This window comes from Simochromis diagramma, unplaced genomic scaffold, assembly GCF_900408965.1.
Source record: "Simochromis diagramma unplaced genomic scaffold, fSimDia1.1 OVJJ01000516.1, whole genome shotgun sequence".
NCBI lineage: Eukaryota > Metazoa > Chordata > Actinopteri > Cichliformes > Cichlidae > Simochromis > Simochromis diagramma.
The window spans coordinates 719899-742886 of record NW_024386938.1 but is presented as its reverse complement, the minus strand read 5'-3'; the positions used below and the strand labels follow the sequence as shown (position 1 = coordinate 742886).

Genomic DNA, 22988 nt, shown 5'->3' with positions numbered 1-22988 from the left:
TACTGAGTCCTGAATTTCCCCGATCCATGCATCGGACTGTCAGTATGAGAATTTTAGGTTAAAAGAGATCAGGAATATGACAAAGTGTTTGTGTGAATAAGGCTTGTAGTAACAAAAGTGCTTTGAGTGCTCAAATAGAGTAGAAAAGTGCTGCATAAGTCGCAGTTCATTTATTGGTTACTTGAAAATGACTAAACATAAATAACCTGTACACAATGGTTTCTTACTAAGTCTGCTTTAACTTGCAGCGTCATGCATTTTCCCAATTGAAAAGATTCACTCACTCATGCACGCACGCACGGAGACACAGACACACACACCTAAACAAACTAACAAGGTTGGAGAGAACATTTTACTACTGGTGCACACTCTCTGTCACTACCATAAGTATTTGTGGGTGGTGAAGAACATTAACATAAAACTAATCAATGTCTGAATTCTGTCACTTTAATAAAATAATGTTATCCCAGATCTAAAAAGGGCTTCAGTCACAACCATGTTGTCCTGGGCTGGTGTTCTTCAGACTGTGGTTGGAGCTTATAAAAGCATAATATGGTACAGGATCTGCTGTCTTTCTTCACAACTTGAAGAAGTCAACAGCCCTTACTAGTACATGCCATACAAATGAAACTAAAATGGCCTCTGGAGGGTGTTGGGTGGTGAGCCTAAGCTGCTTGGACTGTGGAAATTTGAATCATAGGAGTTGGGCGTCAGTCCCACAATGCCCTCGGCTTGAGGCGTCTCTCCACATAGGAAGTCATCCTCATCCTCCTTCGAGCCCTGAAACACACAGAATGAACAATCACAGTCAGGCATTTAAATTTTAATGTTCTCATGAGTTTTAATATTTCCCCTTGCAGTTGGTTGCAGTCTGAGGGGGAACAGTATTGAGTTCTTATATAGTGCTTTTCTACTCTCCTGGAGTACTCAAAGCGCTCTATACAACATGTCACATTCACCCATTCACACAAGGACTTTCTTCTATGCTTTTAAGTGCTCCCTAACTACCATTCACACAGATTCTTACTCCAATGGGTTAATATGAAAGATATTTGGCATGCAGATTGGGGGGAGCCAGGGATCGAACCACCAACCATCTGATCAGTAGATGATCTGCTCTACCTCCTGAGCAGGTCTTCCAACTGCTAGCAACAGCAGCCTCCTGTGACTGTGCAGCCAGGTTTCTAGTAGTTGTTGGTACTACTCTTCACAGTGCAGCAGGCCCAACAGCTAACATGTTGGCTATTTGACAAATTTAGCTGCATTTATTATTAGTTTTCTTTTTATTGTTTTCTCTCAGCTTTTAGGTCTTTTCCACACAAATATTAAAAGCCTGTATTTGTCATGTCTACATTTTCTATGCTGTTAAGAATTTATGCTTGTGCCAGTGCAAATACACCTTGCTGGCTATAGAGATATAATCTCAGTTTGTGTTATGATCGAAGCAGATAGTGCTCTCTAGTCAGAGGCATGCACTTTCACTGCACCTGCAAGTGAACAAAAGTTCCACCAGAGAATGGTACAAAAGAAAAGATGATGGTGTGGGTTTATGTTTGTGGATCTGACATATATAGTGTGGCTGTGGCTGAGGTGGTAGATTTGGTGGTCCATCACAGGTTGCTCCAGTCTGTATGCCCGAGTATCCTTGGGCAATATACTAAACCCACGTTGCTCTCGATAGGTTCAACTCAGAGTGAATGTTAGCCCTTAGATGTTGAAAAAAAGTGCTTGTCTGTGAAATGTGTGTGAAAAAGTTGTAAAAAGTGCTATAAGTGCTCAAGCAGAGTAGACAAAAGAAAAGCGCTATATAAGAACCATAAGTCCATTTATCATATTAGCATAAATGTAACTTGATCATCTCTAAACTGTAAAAGAGAGAAAAGTTAACTATTCATTATTTTGCTTTTACATGTTAGGCAGTGGGAAGCGCAGTGGTGTGATGATTAGCACTGTTAGTGGGGTTGGGTTCATTGGTGCTTTAAAAGTTTATGAACCAAGTTATAATTTTATGCATGGTATGTGTGCCTCCACACCTGGGTGTGTAACTGTTCATTTTGTCTGTTGTTTCAGGTGGCAGCTGATCAGTGCTTGGAGACTGAATAGGGCTGAGTATAATTTGGGACCTGTCAAGACTGGCAGGTGACGCTTTTCCATCGTGCATCAGAAATTTCTGCTTTTGTGGCACCACCATTGTTTAAAACCTTTTCTCTTGTTTAGGTTAGGAAGACTGGTAAGATGCTTGGATTTTCTTTTGGATTCTCAGGTCGCGTATCAGACGCCACCTCTCTGGGGACATCTCAGGCCCTCCAAGGTTTGGAGGCCTATCTCCCCCCACCACCACTTCCCCTGCCAGTGGCGGACTCCCTCAGACATCGGTGCGTTGGTGGTTCTTTGTGTCTGGGGGTGGGCGTCCAGGTACACACCGGCTCACTCCTTGGTGGCTGCTTGTCGGGGCCTGGAGCCTGGGGCTCGCTCGGGCCACTTCGGAGGTGGGGTGCCCTCAGCCTCTCGGCCTGGGGCTCGGTCACTCAGGCACGGCTGACTGCCGGTGGAGCTCACGGGCGCGTCACTGCAACTCCCCCTGGCTTCTGCTCCGCGGCTGCTGAGTGAGCCCTCATCTGGGACTCTCCTCAGCTCTTTCTGGGACAGTGGCGCGGCTGCCCCTCTGTTGGTCTTCCTTGGTCTCTTGTGTTCTGGGGGCCTCTGGATGTCTGGAGTTTTGATCTCCTCCATACCTGCTTCATGCCCTGGAGGACGGGGCTGTGGCCCCCCCACACCCTCTAGCACAAACCTTCCCAAAGTGTGGGGGGCGCAGAGCCATGGCAGGGGGGGCGCGGGATGAAAGGGGGGGGAAAAAAACAAAACGCTTGGACACTGCTAGCACGGGGCGCCCACAGAAACGCAAAGCAGGAGATGAAGCATCGCTGAATATGTTTCCAAACCAACTTCATTCTAAGCCAAAGACTAGAAAATATGGTGAAGCACATCTGGCTTCACCTGCACAAGTGCAGAGGTAGGTCTCCCTGCAGGATTGGTCTTTCCTTCGTCGGGAGCAGCGCTGGGCTGTTTAAATCACGGACAAACAGGATCCCACATTCTTGATTTTCTACTCCTGACATTTTGGAGATGTTTGCTCTTTATACAGTAAAGTTACAGCAGGATACAAATAACATCAGGCTGATCCTGCCACGATTTGTTCCCTCAGTTCAAATCACGGACAAACAGGATCCCACAGCTGTTTATGTTTTTAAACCTATTTTGCACAGAGAGGCATTTTTTGAAAAATGTATTGATAGCAATGTTGAACATTATTACTCAGGAAAAAAACAACCACATAAAATAATGACACTGTGACGCCTCTGCCTTTGTAAATGGAGGGACAGTAACTGCGTGTAAAACCTGCAGACAGTCAGATTAACAGTATTTCGTCTCTATCTGCCATTCTGCAGTTCATCTCATGTAAACAATAACGTGGCCACAGCGTGACGTGAAAAAGGCACATACCTTTGACGTTGCGTGACGAACTCTGTATTCCTCGTCCACACATAAACGCAAAAAAAGGAGTTTTAAAAAATCTCCGTTTTCGGTGATTCGAAACGCCGTTTACGTGGACGAAACAGCTGCGTGTTCAAAAATACCCGTGTAGGTGCGGACGCAGCGTAAAAGAGTTAGTAGTTTATTTTCTTACTACCTGTAATTTATTGCAGATTACTTGTATTTGCTTATGTGTTTACTAAATGTTTGAGGTGTGAAATAAACCGCAATGGAGCAAAATATGGGCGTGTGGTTGGAGGATGTGTGCGTGCGCGCACAAACATTTTTCTTGTAAAGCAAAGGTGGGACCAGCAAAAAAAGTTTGGGAACCACTGCTCTAGCAGATCATTACATGAAGGAACCTTTTAAATAAATAAATTTAAAGCACACTGTGCACTGTCAAACTTACGTGCTGCACAATAATGTTTAATATTTAGTATTTACTGTTATATTCCCGTATATCATCGTGATGTTGTTTATTATGTTGCTCTTTTTTTTTTCTTCTGCTTGTTTTCTCTTTTTTCTTTCTCAGCAGGTGATCCAGGTGATTGATATTTGTATATTTTGTCTGTTAGTTTTGTTGGTTTTTGTTTTTTGCCCTTTATCACCGTCCCTCTTCCCCTCTGTTTTTCTTTCCCTCTTTCTTTCTCCCTTTTCTTTTCCCCAGTCAAGTCTGTCCCATGTTTAGCAAGTGAAAATAAAATAAAATAAAATAAAATAAACAATAAAAGGTGAATCAAATAGACCATTACGGCAAGGCTGGGATGGTGGATTTGGTAAAGTAAATCCGTTGGGCATCTTTCTTCACCTTTAGACAATAATTCTGATGGCAGAAGAGCCAAACGGGACAGGCCAAAAAAAAAAAAAAAAAAGTTATAGGCCTGCTTATTTTTTTGTCCTGTCCAAATCCCCTACTTTTAAAAAAAACCTCATAAATCTGTTACAATCATCATCTTACCTGTTGCCCTCTTTTGGTGGGAAATGGCTCTGTGTCTGATAGATCATCCCAAACCTGGTACAACGGTTCAATGAGCTGACCAGACCTGTAAATATACAGTTTATATTTACAATCCTGTTTGTGCAGACATAGGTGCTGGGAAAACTATCATGCTTCAGTTTTTTCCATATAATCAGGAATCAAATTTCCAATAAACATATTGGAAAGAGTAAAATGGTTTCACTGCTAAATCGTGGAAATAGTAGAAAGAGGACTAAACAGAATAATAGAAGTGCGAGATGCACTTAAACAATGAATGTATGGAAAATAATGGAAACGTAGCAGAGCTTCCCGTTCGTTTCTTTTAATGTGAGAAAAGTTACATTTTCCCCATGTCTCCAGCTTCTGCTGGAGCTGAAGTCACATGCTTCAAGTGGCTGATTTATTCAAGTTACAAAAAGTGTACGTTTTGTACTTTCAAGCAAATGTTACCTAATATGATTTTAGCTGTTTGTTTACTCTCGTACTAATTTTCTTTTCTCATCATGGTGGAAGTGGGAGATAAACTCCCCCAGGGGTGTTCCCCAGCACCAGTGTCATAGTGAAGGATGGATAGCACCATCTTCATGGGTGCACATTAACTCGACCCCTCCACTCCAGAGACTTTGGTATCAGTATTGGTGATGGGGAACAAAGGGAGCAATCGGAGTATGAAGAATGTCGCTTAAGCCTAGCTGCTGAGTGCGAACCAAAATAAATGGAAATAAATCAAACAATGAGTGTACCTCTTGAGCAGGTAGGGGTCGAAGGGGAAAAAACTGTCGAGTGGGTTGGTGTTGGCGGTCACACAGTCTCCTCCTGCAGAGCTGCGGACCACTGGCAGCACACACCGGTTGTTCCTCTCTATGATGGTGTAGCAGAACACCACTTGGTACTTCCTGCAACAAAAACAACTGCTGGTAGGAATGACGAGGAGGAAAAATACCAGCATTTTATAACTGATGCAAAGACTTTCTTCTAGTCTACACACTAGTGCGTGCACTGTGATCTACTGACAATGCTGTACACTTTAGCGTTTTTACATCAGTTAGAAAACAAATGTAGAACTTTTACTTGAAGTCGGCCAGAGGCCCCCTCAATATTAGCATGTCTAATAATCATTTCGTTCTTGAAACGTTCCTGGAAAATAATCTAGAGGGTTCAGGATTACAGGAAGGTCAATGGTATTTGGGGGCATGTGCACCTTGTGATGGCAGCAAACATGTTGGTGATTGAAGGTAGGCAGACTCTGAGAGGATTCAGCTGACACATCACCACCTGCTCCAGGTTCAGACTCTGCAGGTATTCCAGACCTGACGTACACACACCCAGTGAGGAGGAGTCAGAACACATTCGACAAGGTGTGACCAAAAGGTCCGGAGAGCATCAAAAACAAAAACCATACCTGATTTAAAAACAGTTGATCAAGCTCATGTGTTCTAGTCAGTCTAAATGAATTCCAGCATGTCTGCCATTTTCCCTAAAATCCTCATTCTGACAGCTTACACTGTGCGCTATTCTTTATCATGGATATCTCAAACTGACTGGAATTTTGCATAAAGTATCGTTTCTGGTGATGACCAAGCAGTTTTCAAGTTAAGAGGCTTAAAGTTAGTTAACGCCAAGTTCTAAGAAACATCCTGAGGCATCTGAGGGAGAAGAGTCACAGGAAATGTCCTAACGGGCGATCGTGGCTCAAAGAGTTAGGTGTTCGTATTGTAACCGGAAGGTTGCCGGTTCGAGCCCCGGCTCGGACAGTCTCGGTCGTTGTGTCCTTGGGCAAGACACTTCACCTGCCGCCTACTGGTGATGGCCAGAGGGGCCGATGGCGCGATATGGCAGCCTGGCTTCTGTCAGTCTGTCCCAGGGCAGCTGTGGCTACAACTGTAGCTGCCTCCACCAGTGTGTGAATGTGAGAGTGAATGAATAGTGGCATTGTAAAGCGCTTTGAGGGCCCCGAAAAGCGCTATATAAATGCAAACCATCATTATTATTATTATTATTAAACCATGCTGTGTGCCACTGTGTCATGGTGCGTCAGCACAGTGCTTTAAAAACAATCTTTGTTCCCCATCTGGTGGCCTCAACAGATCTGACAGCCATCTACTTCATGAAAATTAAAAAGGATCACTGTTGTGGCACGCAGGAAGAGAGAAAGCACCCATCCCAGAAATGAAGGGATTTCTACAGAGTGAACTCAAATAATTGCCTTGCTGAAAGCCATTAAAATACATAATGAGATCATCTTTAATGTGACACTAGAGACAGTTAAATCAGGTAATGATTCAGACCCATTGCTGAAACCTGTGCTTACATCTAACTGATTTTAGTAAATTAAACCAAGCAGCCTGAGGTAATTTTTGCTCCCATGCTATTTTATTGGGGTTTTTTTTTACCTGTAATTAAAACAAATAAACTGATATTAGCTCAAAGTTTTCTATTCTACCTTTCTTCATGTTGGCCTCTAGCAATGCTCTGTGTCTGAAGATGATCGTGTAGAAGACAGCCTGGCAGGAAGTGTAGAAGGGCCCGTGCAAGCTGACGTCACAGCAGACTTGTTTCCCACAGCTGTCCTGGCTGTAGATGTACTGATGGATCCAGGAGCTCAGTAAATCAAGACAGGCCCGCACAGTGCTATAGGAATCATCATTGACACAGAATGAGAGAAGAACACGTTAAAAACCTGCACCTGCTGCATTTGTGCTGTCTTAAGCAGGTGTCGCATAAACTCACCTCAATGGGATGAACTTGGCTCGGGCCAGGAAACTTCCCAGGTATCCAGCAGCAGCCTGGCGAAGGACAGCAGGCAGAGACGGGTTCTGCAGGATCTTCCACAGGTGATCCAAGAAGGCCTCTGCCAGGGCCTGTGACATACATCACAGGAAACACATAATATACACAACTCCAGAAGCTCTTAGTCTCAAAGTAATGAATGATAAACGTCAGTACGAATAAACCAGCTAAATAAATACATGCATTATAAATCATATATTCTGAATGTTGAAGACAAGGATGATTTAGAAAAAGCCAGTCTACCCGTGAACATGAGTAAATATAATATACGTAGCAATGTCAGTGGCAGCTGAGATATAAGAGACAGGGCACTCCGAAAGCCTGAATCTATGGAAGAGCTCTACAACAGCAGTAGGGGACACACTGGGCGGCACTCCTGTCAGATCCACAGTCTCACCAAGACTGGACGATAGAAGCAAACTGTAGTCTGGTCTGATGGATCCATCCTGTATCAGTCATGTTGTGGGGCGTTTTCCTGACTATAGTCAGGGTTGGATCAGGTGACCATCCCTGCTGCGATAGGCTGCTGGGGCCTTCCTATGATGTACTGAGCGTTTCTTCTTCACTCTCTATTAGGGCTGCGTATCATCACTCATTTCTATAATTGATTCAATTCGATTCCATTTGGACTCAGAGAGAAATATTATAATTCTGATCATTACCCATATCAGATACATATTTTTATATCTATGTATAAAAACAAAGTTGACACTTGTGAGACCTCATCACAGCAGAGGCCTTTGTGTCAAAGTAAGTGAGCATAAAACAGAAAAACATGAAGCAGATTTTCCTGGCCCGACTTTTTACAGCAGCCTTAAAAATATTCTGCAGTAGAACAAAAACTGAAGAAAACCACGAATCAGCATCTGAACATGACCTGATGCTGCTGAAGTCACAGAGGTTTGATTAGAGACACAGCTGAGAGTTTTGTAAAAGTTGACATTTCTTCAGTATTGAACAGCAAAGTCGTTTTTGAAGTTGCGCTGTACAAATAATGCAGAAAACAGAGATCTGACACTGGAAGCTGTTCCTGAAGTACACAGAGAGACAGAGCTGTGCAGGAAGTGAGATCTTATTGTGGTGGAAGCTAAACAGCCAAAGTCCGAGTGAATTAATGACGATGTTGATCAAACATGTAGTTTGATCTTCTTTTGCTGCTGGTTCAGTGAATTTTGGTCCGAGTGATGAAACCTGCAGCATCAGAGTCTGTGAGGTGTCGGCGTTCAGCAGCGACGTGTCTGCATACGTGCTGTCGGGGGCTCCATCCACGCTCCGTGTTTACATCTTTGTGCACAATCCGTCTTCCTGCTCTCATTTACTGCTTTAGCTGTTTGGTGGCGGTGAAATAGTTTCGTGAGCTTTAATCCAGAGTTTCTGGCAAAATACATTTATGTTTAAAAATGGATTTAGGATTGAATGAATCGATGTGGCTTTATTCAAGCTAAACTCGATTTGAAACCGAAAATCAATTTTTTAAACCCTCCCAGTAGAGCTGGGCGATAGAACGATAACGATATGTATTGCAAAATAACTTTTTCTTGATAGAAAAATTAAACTATCGCGATAAGCCTCACCGCTCTTGTCCTCTTTTAAAAAAAAAAAAGAACAGCCAATCCAAATTAAGTAGCGCAGAGCCGAACCAATCACAGCCGCAGCGTCACGTCGCGTGACTTGTTACGTACAGCACAAGTGCCAAGCCGCACATGTGTATTTGTTTGGGAAGCAGCCAGCCACCGTACCGCCCGGGTAATGGAGGAAGTGAGTGCGCCGACTAGAAAAATCAACGAGAGCGTGACCGAAGGTTACCGAAGAGAAAACAGATGATGGTTCCAACGCCGGAGAGATTGTCGAACGGAAGAGCCACAGAAGCTCCGTAGTGTGAAGGTATTTCGGCTATTTCAAGTCTGACAAAAAACAGAATAGTGTTCACTGTAAATTGTGCCGAAAGCAAGTCTGGAAATACAATAAACTGGTGCAGCTCAGTCTCTGACTGGAAGCGCTAATTCGTCATTCGGCTTTTGTCAGACTAAAGTAACTGTTAAAACTGTTTGAAAAGCTCAGCTATACAACAAGGACAGATTGAGAATTTCCTTTTAGTTCTCAGTTTATTTGATATTGACAAAAGTTAGTCAGTTTTGTCTGTTCTTCTGTAAAACAAACTAAGATTTATTTTTAGAATTAATATTTTGTTTCTAAGTGGAATTGACAGTTTAGTCTGTTTCGTTTGTTCTATTTTGAAACTTAAACGCTTTAGCGGCTGCCTTTTGTGTAGTTTGCAATATTTGCCTTTATTTATCTGAAAAAGTCTCATGTTCCTTAAGTACATCTACCCTGTTGAACTTATTATGGGAAATAAATATTTAAATAAAAACAAGCTGCTGATTATTTCACATTTTACTTGTGAGCAACGGCACATTTAAATCTTACAAATATAGTTATTTGGCTGATATCGTGATATATATCGTTATCGCCTGAAATGAAAAAAACATATCGTGATATGAAAAAATCTTATATCGCCCAGCTCTACCTCCCAGTGAGAAAATTGAAAAAGAAACACCCAGTGCATCATGGGAATCCCCCGGCAGCCTACACCTATTGCAGCATAACTAAGGGAGGATTCAGGGTCACCTGGTCCAGCCCTAACTATATGCTTTAGCAAAAAGGAAAGTTTGAAGCCTAATCTTGAAAGTAGAGATAGTGTCTGTCTCCTGAATCCACAGGCACCCACACCACCTGTACTTTGTCATACTGTGCCATTCGTGAGGTAGAGCAGCCCTTACAGATGCAGAAAGTGGTGTTTACATCAGATAAAGCTATGCTACTTCTAGGCTGGAATATTACAATTTCTAATTACCAGGCTGCTCCAAATGTTCCTTTAAAAGCCTTGAGTTGATCCAGAATGCTACAGTAAGAGGACTGACACAATTAATATTATTATTTTTCTCATATATGGCTTCTCTTCTCCAGAATTGAATTTAAAATCATTCTCAAATTATCTATTTTATCTTTATCTAAGATGTAAGAGTTTGGAAACTTTCCTGTGCCTGTACATCTCGTCGCTGAAACCCAGACTGCCAGTAAAATGCAAAAACCAAAGTTAACTGGTCCCAGTATATGTGGGGAGTACTGACCGGTTTGAAGCTGCAGAGGTAAAAGAGAGTGTACTGCACATGACAAGAAGCATGTGTTGGCAGAATGAGCTTGTCAAATACAGTCAACAAATCTCTGTACAGCTCCTTTGTCCTTTCCGCATGAAAAGACCCTGAAACACGAGACAATACAATACATAAAAATATTAACGTACAGCTTAGTATAAATATTCTCCATCTTCCTACATTACAAAAGTTTAGAAACTGAAGGATTCAGTATCAGTCAGGCCTGGAAAAGATGGTCTAATCTTGAGAAGTCAGGGTTAAGCAATGGTTAGTATTTGGACTAAAATCAATCAATAAAGATGTGATTGAATCAGGCTTTGAGCTTCAATTCAATTACTTAAAGTAGTGCATGAATGCATTAGGAGCCATTTTTATTTAAAAAAAAAAAAAAACCTTTTCAAAGGTTGCTTGATTTAAATGCACTTTAGTAGTATATAAAGACAAAACGACAAAAATATAGTCACTGTCCAAATATTTATGGATTTAATGTATAAAAAGCTTTTTTTCTGCATCTACCATCGACGTAGCAGACATCCTTGATGTAAGCCATAAGCACGGCCATGAGAGTGTCTAGTCTTTCTGCCACTGGATGGGCCATCACAGTCGTCCTGGTGGGCTCATCTGCTGACACGTCTTCATCCTAACAGAAACACAGATACACACAGAGGTTATCAGGATTAAAAGAAAGAATAAAGAGAACAAATTTAAATTTGGGTCCAGGACGCTGCCCATGTTTCCTTATTTAGATTTTATGTCTACAATTAGTTTTATTCAGGCTGTCCACTTAGATGTTTCAGTTATAGTCCAACACACCCAGGTCTCATGTTCAGATGACTTCATGTGGTGGCTTACACATGCAGTTTCAGTGGCGAGGTGTTGGGTTCAACCACAGACTTAAAGACTGAATGAATTACTGGGTCTTTAACGTATAAAGGAGGACAGTATGTGAGCAAAGGAAGTGTGACACACCTCTCTGTGCTCATGAAACACCAGGAATGTTAGATCAAGAAATGTTATTAAATGGAAAATGTAGATCATACCACGCTCTCCAGTTCGGGGTCACCTGAAAGACCAGCCAAGGTGTGGAACAATCATCTGCTCCAGAGCAGTATGGAGGTTCTGACACCATCTTGGTTTCTGCCTCACAGACACCACTGACTCAGCCTTACTGCTGCCACCTGGCTGAACCTCATCGGCTCCCAAGACTGCATTAAGTCATGGTGGTTCGTATTGGTACTTCTATGGTCTGACGCGTGGCCGTACTTTGTGCTCTGCTGGTGTCTGTGTGACAGATATTGCTCCAACTAATCTGCAGCTGTTGAAAACCCATCACAAGGCCTTTGCAATCGTTGTCCATACTAATGACTTCTGTCAGCCTGTGAACTTCAAACGAGACTTTGTGCACCTTGTGGACAGCCTATGGGCCACTGGAAAGCAGTGTATCATCTCCGGTCCACTGCGGTGAAGTTCAGCCATCTCCATCATCTGCATATTTGGCTTTATGAGTTACTGCAGGAACAGAGACCTTCCCTTCGTCATCTTTCCTCAACTGCCCTGAACTTTTTAAACAAGATCACCTGCACACTAACCACTGCACTGACCTAACCCTACACCCACTCACCCACTACAGCCTGACACTTGCACCACTAGTACACCCAGACTCTTTTAAAAGAACAGCAGCCTGACATTTTGTGCAGTGACGTTATGTTTTACGCAGAAAGTATATTTATTGACATTTTCTATACTGGTGTGTTTTTTCCCTTAAAGCCTGAAAACTTGGTTTTAAAAAACTTTCGCTGATTTAACAGCACAACAATCAACAACATGTCACCTCCTGCACATTAGATTTCACATGTGCCAAAAATGTCCAATAACCTAACCCTAACCCAACTACAGTTTCATTTGAGCTCTCATACATGCTGGCCGAAAACGTTGACTTCTTAAGTTATTTAATTTATTCACTGTCATGACAATTATTCATATGCTTTGGAATAAGTCATTTTTATTTTATCTGTGGAAAAACGTTACTATCATCAAACCCTGCTGGCTCTTACCATGTCAAAAAGACACTCCTCAGTCTGCTCCTCTGCTTTCTGGGTCTGCACTCGGTTTTCTTCAGCCTCCTCAATATGTGTGCGGGATGCGTTCACCTAAAATGTACCACACACATGTGCACCTTTGACATATCTCACCAGTTTCCAGAAGAAAGCAGCAGGTGATGTGTGAACTGATGCTATTTGTTCAGAAAAAAATGAATTGATCAATTTTATGTCTGAACATGTCCTTCTGCAACAGATAAGTCAGATATGACTCATTTATTTGCATGCATACGTTTCTACATATTTTGGTATTGACAGGCCTCTAAGAGACTATACAACAAGGTCCATAAGTTTTTGAAAGATGATACTTTTGTGTAATTTTGTCTCTCTAAAGTCCCATGTGTTCCATAACCGCATTGTTCCTCCTGGATCCAAGATTCGACTAACTGATAGACTTTCCTCTCCAGTATCCTGGCAAGTGTTGATCCGGAGGTACTGTCGGTGATTCCACATCAATCAAGTCCACTTGTGACTCGATGGAATCACAGAGTACACATATATCAAATTCAGGGAGAGAGAGTTTCAGAGTCTGGGGGCTACTGTTGCAAAAGCTCTGTCTCTTTTAGTTTAGGTACAATAAGTGGGCCCTGATCACAAGGCCTCAGGAACCTGCTGGAGATACATAGCTATGAAAGTTCACTGATGTAAGCTGATGCTTCTCCATGAAGAGCTCTGAAAGTCAGAACCACAATCTTGAAATGGACTCTGAATTCAAAAGGGAACCAGTGATGCGGTGAGCAGGAAGTGGTTCCCCCGTCTGAGTTATGTGACAGAAACGTCTCAAGGAAGACCAAAATTATTGCTCCAGGCTCTCAGTGAATTACTCCCATACCCACATTTTTGCTTCAGCTATTCCCAGAGACTTGGCCTGTCAGCTACCTCCACATTCCACGGGCTAACAAGTTCAACAGGACTCGGCGGTAGATCTGATGTTAATAACACAATTATTGACTTGTGACCTAGGTTGTCTTGTTACTAAGTGCATGGTCATGCTGGTGATTTCTATGGACATAAACTGCAGGTCTCAGTCACACTGCCAAACAGCACCCGAGACTCGAAAAAGACATGAAATGGGTATTTGGCACATAAGCAGAGAAAACAGTCCAGACTCCACTGTGGTGAAACCCAATGGACAGGCACCAAATCAGTGGGATATGAGCGCTGTCTCTTATCTTTGAGCTGGAGAAGTGAAGAGGGCAGGACCAGAAACTTCTCTGAACTTCCACGCGCTGAAGCAACTACCAATAAGAGTGTAGGACAGTGCTGAGTGAGATACAGCCATTAAAGGATTATCTACGAAACTGGAGCCTCAAAATGATGCGCGATGACTGAATCACTCCCTGTATGGATGCAGCTTCTTTTGTTAAACCTCTTGAATGAAAGCTCTGCACTACAGCGATAACCAGAGACAAAATCAGACAAACTGTATCACTATCCAAAACTTAATAAACCTACCTGAGCACCTACCACACAACTCATGTTGAGTTACTACTGTTAAGTTCAAATTAAACTACAAATAGCAGAATTTGGAGGTGCACCACTCACATCCAGCTTCAGCAGTTTTCCAATGATCAGCTCAAGTAGGTCTCGTCGAATGGAGGGGACGTACACTGTTATCCTCAGGAGGTTATGGACGTAACACTCCTGTAAAGCATCCATCAGTTAACAGAGACGTACACTTTGAAAAAGAATCAAAAGCTTTTTTGATAAAACTGATGACGTCCCATTTTGTACAGTCTTTTTAATCTCCTCAATGTCTAATCTACAAAAAGTTACATTAAAAAGCCTTTGATAGGACCCAAATTAAACAAACAAACACACATTTAAACACAAAAATATTCAGAGGTACAAAATGACGTCTCAAAGGATCAATAAAAACACATTAAGCTGAAAGAGCTGTTATTAAGACTACAGATCCCAGTCTGTTATGAACTACAATAAATACAACTTTAGAGGTTATTAGCAAAAGTTCTAAAACAAAATAATAATGAAACAAAAAAGATGAAATTATGTAAGGACATTTAATTAGGTGAAATGAAAAGGGAAATAGCATCTCCTGGAAGGAAGAAGTTTTAACAATGATCTACAAAGAAGACAGAGTGGACTCTTTAAATTATAGACCACAGCCTATTAATAGTACGGGGACGTCAAGGTCTTGCCTGTATCTTACCAGTGTTCTTGAGGATTTCTGTATGAAGGGAAAGTTTTCTTGCAAAATGGGCATCAGAAAGCGACTTGTGCTAAAAGAAGAGGAAAAATCTTTACATTACAAAAACATTAAAAAAATGTAACACGAGGGGTGAAAATCAGTGACGCCACAATGCAGGCTGACTGACATCAAATAAAACAAAGTGTGCAACAACATTAGTTACAAGAGAACTTTTTTTTTACAGTAACAAGCTAGTGGCTACTTGTTTGTATTAGTAGGTAAATTAATGTCAAATAAGAAGAAGAAAGCAAGTTATACTATAATAAAGCCTGCTGAGACAAAAGGGAAGAAATACACTTGCAGCAATTACAAGATAATTTGCACTGAAGCACCGCAGCAATTTCCTAATGTTGTAAACCTGCTCAACATTTGGCAATAAAACCCTTTCTGATTCTGATTCTGATAAGAATACCACCTTAAAGGGAAAAGATAAGATAGTTAAATCAAATCCGTGGGCAGATTTGGAAATGGGATTTTGCCAGATTTAAAGCTAGCTGGATATCTATATCATACTTGCTCATGTTATGACTACCAAAAACATACCTAGCATGTGAACATGTGGACAATACTGCAGTTTATTAAAGGTCAGTACCACCAACCCCGTGGTTTTGTGAGGTTTTGTGAAGTTACAGCACTAGAGACATTACAACCTTTACACACAAAGGGGTTGAAAGAATATGGAGGGCCAGGAGTGCCAAAAGGAATTGATTAAATACACCATTAAATAATTAATTAAATCTTTCATTAATTCATTAAAATTGGAATTAATTAAATAAATGTTTAAATAATTCAATAAATGCCCATTCATTTCATTTAAAACATTTAATAAATTATGTGTTTATTTATTCCAAATTGTATTTAATTCATGACACATTTAATTATTTCATTAATGACAAATGTAATTAATTATTTAATGATTTTTTTTGGCACTCCTGGCCCTGCGGCTGTGTTCTTGAATCAATGTTATCTGTCAGCCTCACCCAGCAAACCCGGGGGCGGGGTTAATGCTGCTGCTGCAGCTTGTCTAACATCTGATTGGTTACTGTGCAAAGTTAATCAAGACAGGTCGATCCTAGATAATCAATCACTATGAACTGGTGGTAGTGTGGGGAAGCAGGTATCCCAGAATGCATTTCAAAATGTAGTGGCGTAATCTTCACATCTCTGGTCAGGCTGTCAACATAGAACATGATGTTTCCGGCAACGTTCCAGCTGACTGTTAGCGGAGCGTACCGTGTACAGAGTGTACCGAGCTCACAGCCCCGGTGTTCCAAGTTAACTTTAGTTAAAAAGTCCGACAACTTTTTTGTAATGAAAAACGTAAACACTCATATCGCCAGTAAGTTACAAAAGTGCCAGCTGTCTAATGTACAGCAGGGTCCTGCTGTAAAACTGTGAAACACATGGAAATGTGTTGATGATGCCTCCAGTCTTTGTGTTTCCCTGATGGCTATCAGTAATATAAAGTCACAGACACAACTATATTTAACTTTCTCATGTTGGCCAAGAACAATTTTACATATATGATCTTAGAACAGGACACAGACACTCTAATTACTGACCTCATGTCAAATGTGTACGTAGACTGAGTCTGTGTTTTATATGAAATCTTTGCTCTCAAACCTTTAAACAGCAGCGAGTCTGCAGCTGAGACAACACAAACTCAAACAGCAGGTTTGATCATTGCGATTATAAATCAGCTGGAAGCGCCACGTTTTCACTCAGTCTTTTATTTACAGCATGTTTGAAGTGTTTGAAGAATGATGTGGGGAACATGTTTTAAATGCTGTACTAAAATCACTGCGCAGACAGTGCGTGGCATTGTCACGGGAACATGCGTGGATTAATCTGGTGATTTGTTAAATATATAAATGTTGTTCTGCTGCCGAGTCTCTTACACTGATGGAAATGCAGATAACACACATCATGAACACCTGTTCAACCAATCACATTCATTCCACTCTGATCTGCGACAAACTCAAGTGTCCATCTCTTTTACAACAGTGTTGCCTGAGACTGCTATATTTTATTGTCTGTTTACTGTAGAGTTTCACATCTCTGGAATAGTTGGCACTAACAAGGTTGGTTTTTAGTAAAAGAATATCGATATGACCCATGAATTCGATTCGTAGATGACCGTTAGATTCGTTTGATGCTGCCGACACTTTCATGTGCCCGTGAAGCTGAGTTAACTCAGAGAGCTGATAACCAGCTTCATGTGACCGTTTATCCTGCTCCCGGTGTTAGGGTCAGTGATTCCAGATAACCGAAAGATATCCTGGATATGCTGACCTCACTCTGTGATGGCGGCAGCTGGACTGCCCGTTTAGCCTCATGATTAATATTCACAATTAAAATATTAGTCAAACATTTTGAAATCTGTGTCTCACAAGCTTTGTACACGTAAACCTAACAGTTACTACATGACAGAAACCAGTGATGTCTCTTTCTATAAAGATTACTGATCACTGATTATTTATTTGCTCTCTTCTCTTTAAACATGTTTTTAATGTTAGTTATGATTCAGAATGGGCGACTGAAACAAGTATGCTTAATGTTATTAAATAATTAATTAAATGTGTCAATAATTAAGTACAATTTGAAATAAATAAATAATTTATTAAATGCTTCTAAATGAAATCAATGTGCATTTAATTAAGTAATTAAATATTTGTTTCATTAATTCCAATGTTAATGAATTATTTAATGGTGCCTTCAATTAATTTATTTTGTCACTCGGGGTCCTCCACAGAGAAGTCCAGTGATGAATCAAAGCTCAAGTGTACAAATTCAGAGTTTAAAGGCCAAAGATTAAAAACAGCAGCCAGCAGAATAACAGGTGACACAGACTTACGAGGGCACGTATCTGATGATGAGCTGCAGCGCCTGGTGACAGTGATCGAAGTTTCTGGGTAGATCTTAAAAAAAAAAGCCATACAAGCTCTTAGTGAACATAACGATGCTTTACAAAGCACACCTGCATCTCGCTTCTTTGTGAACCACTGCAAGGTTATGATGTCTGAAACCACCACTTCATAGGAGAAGAGAAAAAACTTACTCTCATCTTCATCATCTGAATCGGAGATATCCACTCCTCCTTCACAGATGGTCACTCTCTCTGAAAAAACACACAAGTTGTTTCTCCATCATGCAACAGAGATGACAACAAGAAAGACAACAATACTGTACAGGGTTGTCAAAAACTGACTATCAGATCCTAAAAGTGACTATCAGATCAGATACTCATTGGTTACAGTACAGACACTGTCTTTGCCTCATCCAGCTGTCACACAGCTGCCCGTCTGCACACAACCCCTCCCCTCATTACACCTGAACACGGAGGAGGAGTTGACATGCAGAATTTCAAGGGTTAGTAAAGTTCCCATTTCCACAACACTGAAGTATTAAACAGTTATCATAAAAGTTAACCTGGCCGGCACACACATTAGCATTAATCATTTAACCCTTCATCTCTTCAGTTACCATTAAGTTAGTGGCGATCGCTAAAAATATAACACTAACATTAATTTAGGAGCTAAGCAGTGAAAGTTATCAGTCCTGCTCCTCATAAACTTGCAATGTTTGGTGTTAATTTAAAAGGATAACACAATTATGTGTGACCGGTGTTCTTTTTCAGACTGAAGCTGGGAAAGGTCTATCATCGACTGCACAGAAGACGGTTCAGCAAAACAAATGTGCAAACATGGAGCCGAGTCACCAGAAGCACAGCACTACCTGAAAATAGTCTTGACTTTTGTTTGTTCTCCACATCTAACAGAATTTGTGACTATTTATCACATATATACATCTGATGGTCATGTATTTCCTTTCCATCCTGTCGACCATCACAAGCCTACTACTGTAACACGTTTATGAATCATGATTAATTCAATACCATCAGAGTAACATACTGGGGGTGAAGTGGGAGACCACCATGTTAAGGCAGGCACACAAGTAGACAGTCTGTGCTGACACCAGGTTACCCAGAAAGGCCAGGTACTCGTCCACCACAGCCTGGCTCCGGCCCAGCCAAGGAAGCCTCTATAAAACACACACACACACACACACACACACACACACACACACACACACACACACACACACACACACACACACACAGTGTGTTTATATGTCTTTCCACATATAAACACAATCAGCTTTTTGGACGTCTGCTGATTCACACCACATGAACACACATAAGGCCAAATAATCCACAGCTAGAGTTAGAAAGTACTTTATCTTTGAGCGTATCAGTGGACTGAAGGGTTTAAAATGTGCACCAAAATGACAGAATAGATGACACATTACCAGCAGCATATCATACTGACAAAAGGCTTGTAAAGGTTTGTCCATGTTAAATCAACCACGGCTTTTCCTGGGAATTTTTTTTTCATTTTATATTTGACTCTAATATTGGTCCTGACTCAAACTTGAACACTGGTGGGGGAATCAGTGATCAAGGGTTATTGTCTGGCTACTACAGGAGCAGAAGGCTAAATGGGTGTGGCTTCAACTAAGAACAACGGGTCAGCGTTCTGGATGTGTTGTTCTCTCTAAGCTCTGATCACAATAATACTTTCCCTGTTGACTGTAGAGGCGACTGTTGTGATTTGATGCAATATAAAGAAAATTGAATTTGATATTGGAATGAGGTCGTAACAAATTTAGTGAAGGCATACATGTTCCATATCTTGTATATCTACCCTCTTGGCTCAATTTAACTTCTTTGTTTTATTAATACACACTAGTTTAAGACGTTGCTTTAAAAAGCAAATGATCTCTCACCCACACTAAGGAACAGGGCTGGGTTATAAGTTATATTAATTTTATATTTCAAAGAAATATGTGATCACAGTCATGACAATATAATAAAAATATACTAATCAAGGTATTATCAGTGTGGCTTGCAACAGGCATTTATTTATTAGAGAAAACAAAATAAAAGGCATTTCCATCCTCTTTTTTGAATGAGTCTATAACGACAGACTGCCTCATTCAAAGTTTGAATTTACTGCCACAAGATGCCAGCAACAGCATTGGTCCTGTTTTTAGGCTATAATAGTGCTGTGAAAAAGTATTTGCCAAATTCCTGATGACTTTGTTTGGATACATTTTTTAACATTTACATGTTTAAGATCAAACAAATTCATTTTTTCTCTCAGTTGTGGGGCAGTTTGGGTGGGTTGCGAGGCAGCAGGTCCTACACAGGCCAGTTCGTCTTGCACTCACTTTTTTTGCCTGTTGCTGACGGAGTGGACGGCTGGTGTTACGGCTCAGTGTGCAGGTGGGCCCCACACATGAGGACTACAGTTCATCCTGTGTTTGACTCTATGTTTTTGTGTCAGGTGACATTTGTTCTGTAACTGTGGTGATTAGTGTGAGTAAGTTAACTTGGGGTTTGCCCTGCGCACTCACATGACAGGGGTGGTGTTGGCAGTATCTAACTAAACTATAATGGACATTTCACATGTCATGTGAAAATCCCACAGTAAACAGAAAATTCATCACAGCTCCAACAGAAACATTATCAAATAAATTTAAAAATCGACAGAACATATAAATATAGTGGTAAAATGCAACATGTGATTAATGCTGCAGAAACTGGTTAACCTGGTCATTTAGTGCACTGCCTGCACTCAGTGCTGCTGTTTAGGTCTAAAGCTGCATATTAAAGCTCTGAAACTTTAAAATTGATCCATTTAAAAATTAAAGCTTATGCCACTTTTCCACTCGTACCTACTCTGCTCGGTTTTGGTCATTTTACAATATAACTGAGAACCACCTCAATGTTCGTGGGTTTGTTACAGCGACACCCAAAAATGAGCTCATTTAAACACTACACAACAATGGCGGACACTGAGGCAACGGTACACCTGCTGCTGAGCCGTCTGCTTGCCATGCTGACAGGCTAATCAGCAGCATGCAGTTTGTTGATGTGATGTTTGTTTCAGATCGACTCAGACCCCCGGTGGAGTAAATACAGTACTCTTCTCCTTGCATCATGTTAATATTTACACTCACCAGTATAGTATAAATGAGCTGTTCATGATCCTTGGTCAGGTGGGTCACACTAGACCGAAATTCTTGCAGCCAGTTGATGATCTGAGCATCCTGTCGAGGAGAGGGCGTTCATTGAGAAGCAAAGTCCACCACACCACAGGGTGCCCTCACACTGACGCTTACCTTTATCTCAGGATCAACCAGCTGATGTTTCAGGAGTTCATAATCACTCGAGTCTCCCTTAAAAACAAGGAGAAACAGCTAAGCAGTTCGCCAAAACCGTAGGAAACGTAGAGGTGTTTGTAAACAACTTTACGAAGGTCAGCAGCATCCACAGACAGACCAGCAGGAAGGTCTAGATTCATTTAATAACGTAGTGCACCATCTCGTGGATGTGTCACCAAAATCAACAACCCTAATATCTCTCTTTATCGTTTTCCAAGAATGACAACCCTAAGATACAACTCACGTGTTTGTGTTTCTCTAACGTCTCCGCAACACTACCTCCAAACCTGACCGTCTTCACAGAAGGGGTCTTCAGAAAGTCTCGACCGTCTATTTCCATAACCCACCAGGCAGCTAACGCTGGTCTTTGCTTGTTAAGCTGAAAGACAGAGCTGGAAAGGAGACTCGCTCGTTACATCTCTCGCACCGTACAGCTCTCGATACTGTGGCGTTAACTAGTTTGATCAAAGGAATCACGCTTCCGGAAAACAAAACCACGCGAAAGTAACAGGAAGAGAACTGCGTGTTTACGGAAGTGATTGTTCGGAGCAGCAGCGTCACATTAAAGGGGGACGTTCGAGGAATCCATTTCGCTCAGGAAGGTTCCTACCTGAGTGAAGTAACTTTATTGAGCTTATGTACAAACAAACAAAGGCTGTGAGTCCAGGCTCACACCGTAACAATAACACAGGCTGAACAAATACAACGAACGAACAAACAAAGAGAATAAATGTAGCTGGTATAAACCAACAAAAAAGGAAAGAAAAGCAGAGTAAACAGATTAAATCAAGGTTAGAGCTAAGATAACACATTTTTAACTCACTATCACAGAGCATGCAGCCATTTACATACATTTCTATCAAGTCAGCCAAATTATTATCATTGGATAAAATTCATGTATCCAACAAATTATATGCACCACTGTCAAAGAAGCACATATCAGTATGAATATTAAAGACCTCATACTACTCTATATCACCCCAATGGAGCACTCGCTCTCACACTGCAGGCTTACTTGTGATTCCTGGGATATTTAAAATATAATGGGAGGCAGAGCCTTCAGCTTCCAGGTCCCTCTTTTTAGAAACAGCTCCCAGTTTGAATTCGGGATACAACAGTATTTTTTCTAACACTTTAAATAATATCTTACTGTTCAAATAAGAAAAAAAAATAGAACTAGAACAAAAAATAAAATCATTAAAAACTGCCTAATGATTGCCACATTATTAACAACCCGAGAAAGCTAAAACTAGAATGAAGTAATTAACAAGAAAACGCGATTTCTGATGCAAAGGCTGTGTTTGGAGTGCTTTAAACAAGGCAATCTGGAAAATTCTTTGCTAAGTTAAAACTAAATAAAGAGAAAAACAGCTATTAATTATATAAAGGATTTGACTGGAAACTTTACTTATGATCCTCAACAAATAAATAAATCTTAAGACTTTTATATAGCTTCACACTCATCACAGTGTTATCTCCAATGACATCTGATGCTGTCAGATTTGGGACTCATCTGCAAGACCACCCTTTGTGGTGGGGGCAGTCTTATATATATACCCCCCCCCCCTCCCCCACACACACTCCCTCATACAACACATCACTCACACATGTAGGATCTTGCGAGGGGGTTGGGGGAGAGGGGAGTTAAATTACACTACAGTCATTACAGTTCACTTTCCTCTCTCAACTTTAACAGCTCTCTAGTTTCGCTGGGTGGTTTCTTGGGTGCCTGGGGCCCTGTTCTCAGCTTGCCCGTTGCCTCTGGTTTTCTGTGATTCTCACCCTTTGGCTATGGGCGCTCCATCTGGGGTCTCCGTCTTTCTCCTGCTGGGATGGATGTGTAGTTGTTGCCGAGATGTGAAGACTCTATAGGTCTATAAGAAAGCCCTCCGCAAAGCCAGAACATCTTACTATTCATCACTGATTGAAGAAAATAAGAACAACCCCAGGTTTCTCTTCAGCACTGCAGCCAGGCTGACAAAAAGTCAGAGCTCTGT

General features: G+C 41.2%; 1 protein-coding gene across 1 annotated transcript; it reads right to left on the bottom strand.

The window, feature by feature from the left end:
• Positions 1-135: 135 nt before the first annotated feature.
• Positions 136-21544, bottom strand: rrn3 (RRN3 homolog, RNA polymerase I transcription factor). The gene is made up of 17 exons (XM_040037288.1): positions 21236-21544; positions 20950-21006; positions 20788-20877; positions 18678-18807; positions 17825-17884; positions 17621-17684; positions 14728-14797; positions 14103-14201; positions 12513-12608; positions 10975-11098; positions 10435-10565; positions 7244-7374; positions 6957-7144; positions 5715-5823; positions 5257-5409; positions 4493-4577; positions 136-780 (listed from the first exon to the last, which is right to left on the bottom strand). The coding sequence occupies exons 1-17, from the start codon at positions 21329-21331 to the stop codon at positions 631-633; spliced, it is 1833 nt and encodes a 610-aa protein (XP_039893222.1). The 5' UTR covers positions 21332-21544; the 3' UTR covers positions 136-630.
• Between the last annotated feature and the right edge of the window lie 1444 nt (positions 21545-22988).

Excerpts from the sequence above, each read along its gene's own strand:
- rrn3 (XM_040037288.1), bottom strand. The coding sequence starts at position 21,331 with ATGGAAATAGACGGTCGAGACTTTCTGAAGACCCCTTCTGTGAAGACG. Across the intron at positions 12,609-14,102 it reads GAAAACTGCTGAAGCTGGAT|GTGAACGCATCCCGCACACA; the intron begins GTGAGTGGTGCA and ends GGTACATTTTAG. Across the intron at positions 10,566-10,974 it reads GGATGTCTGCTACGTCGATG|GGTCTTTTCATGCGGAAAGG; the intron begins GTAGATGCAGAA and ends CTCGTGTTTCAG.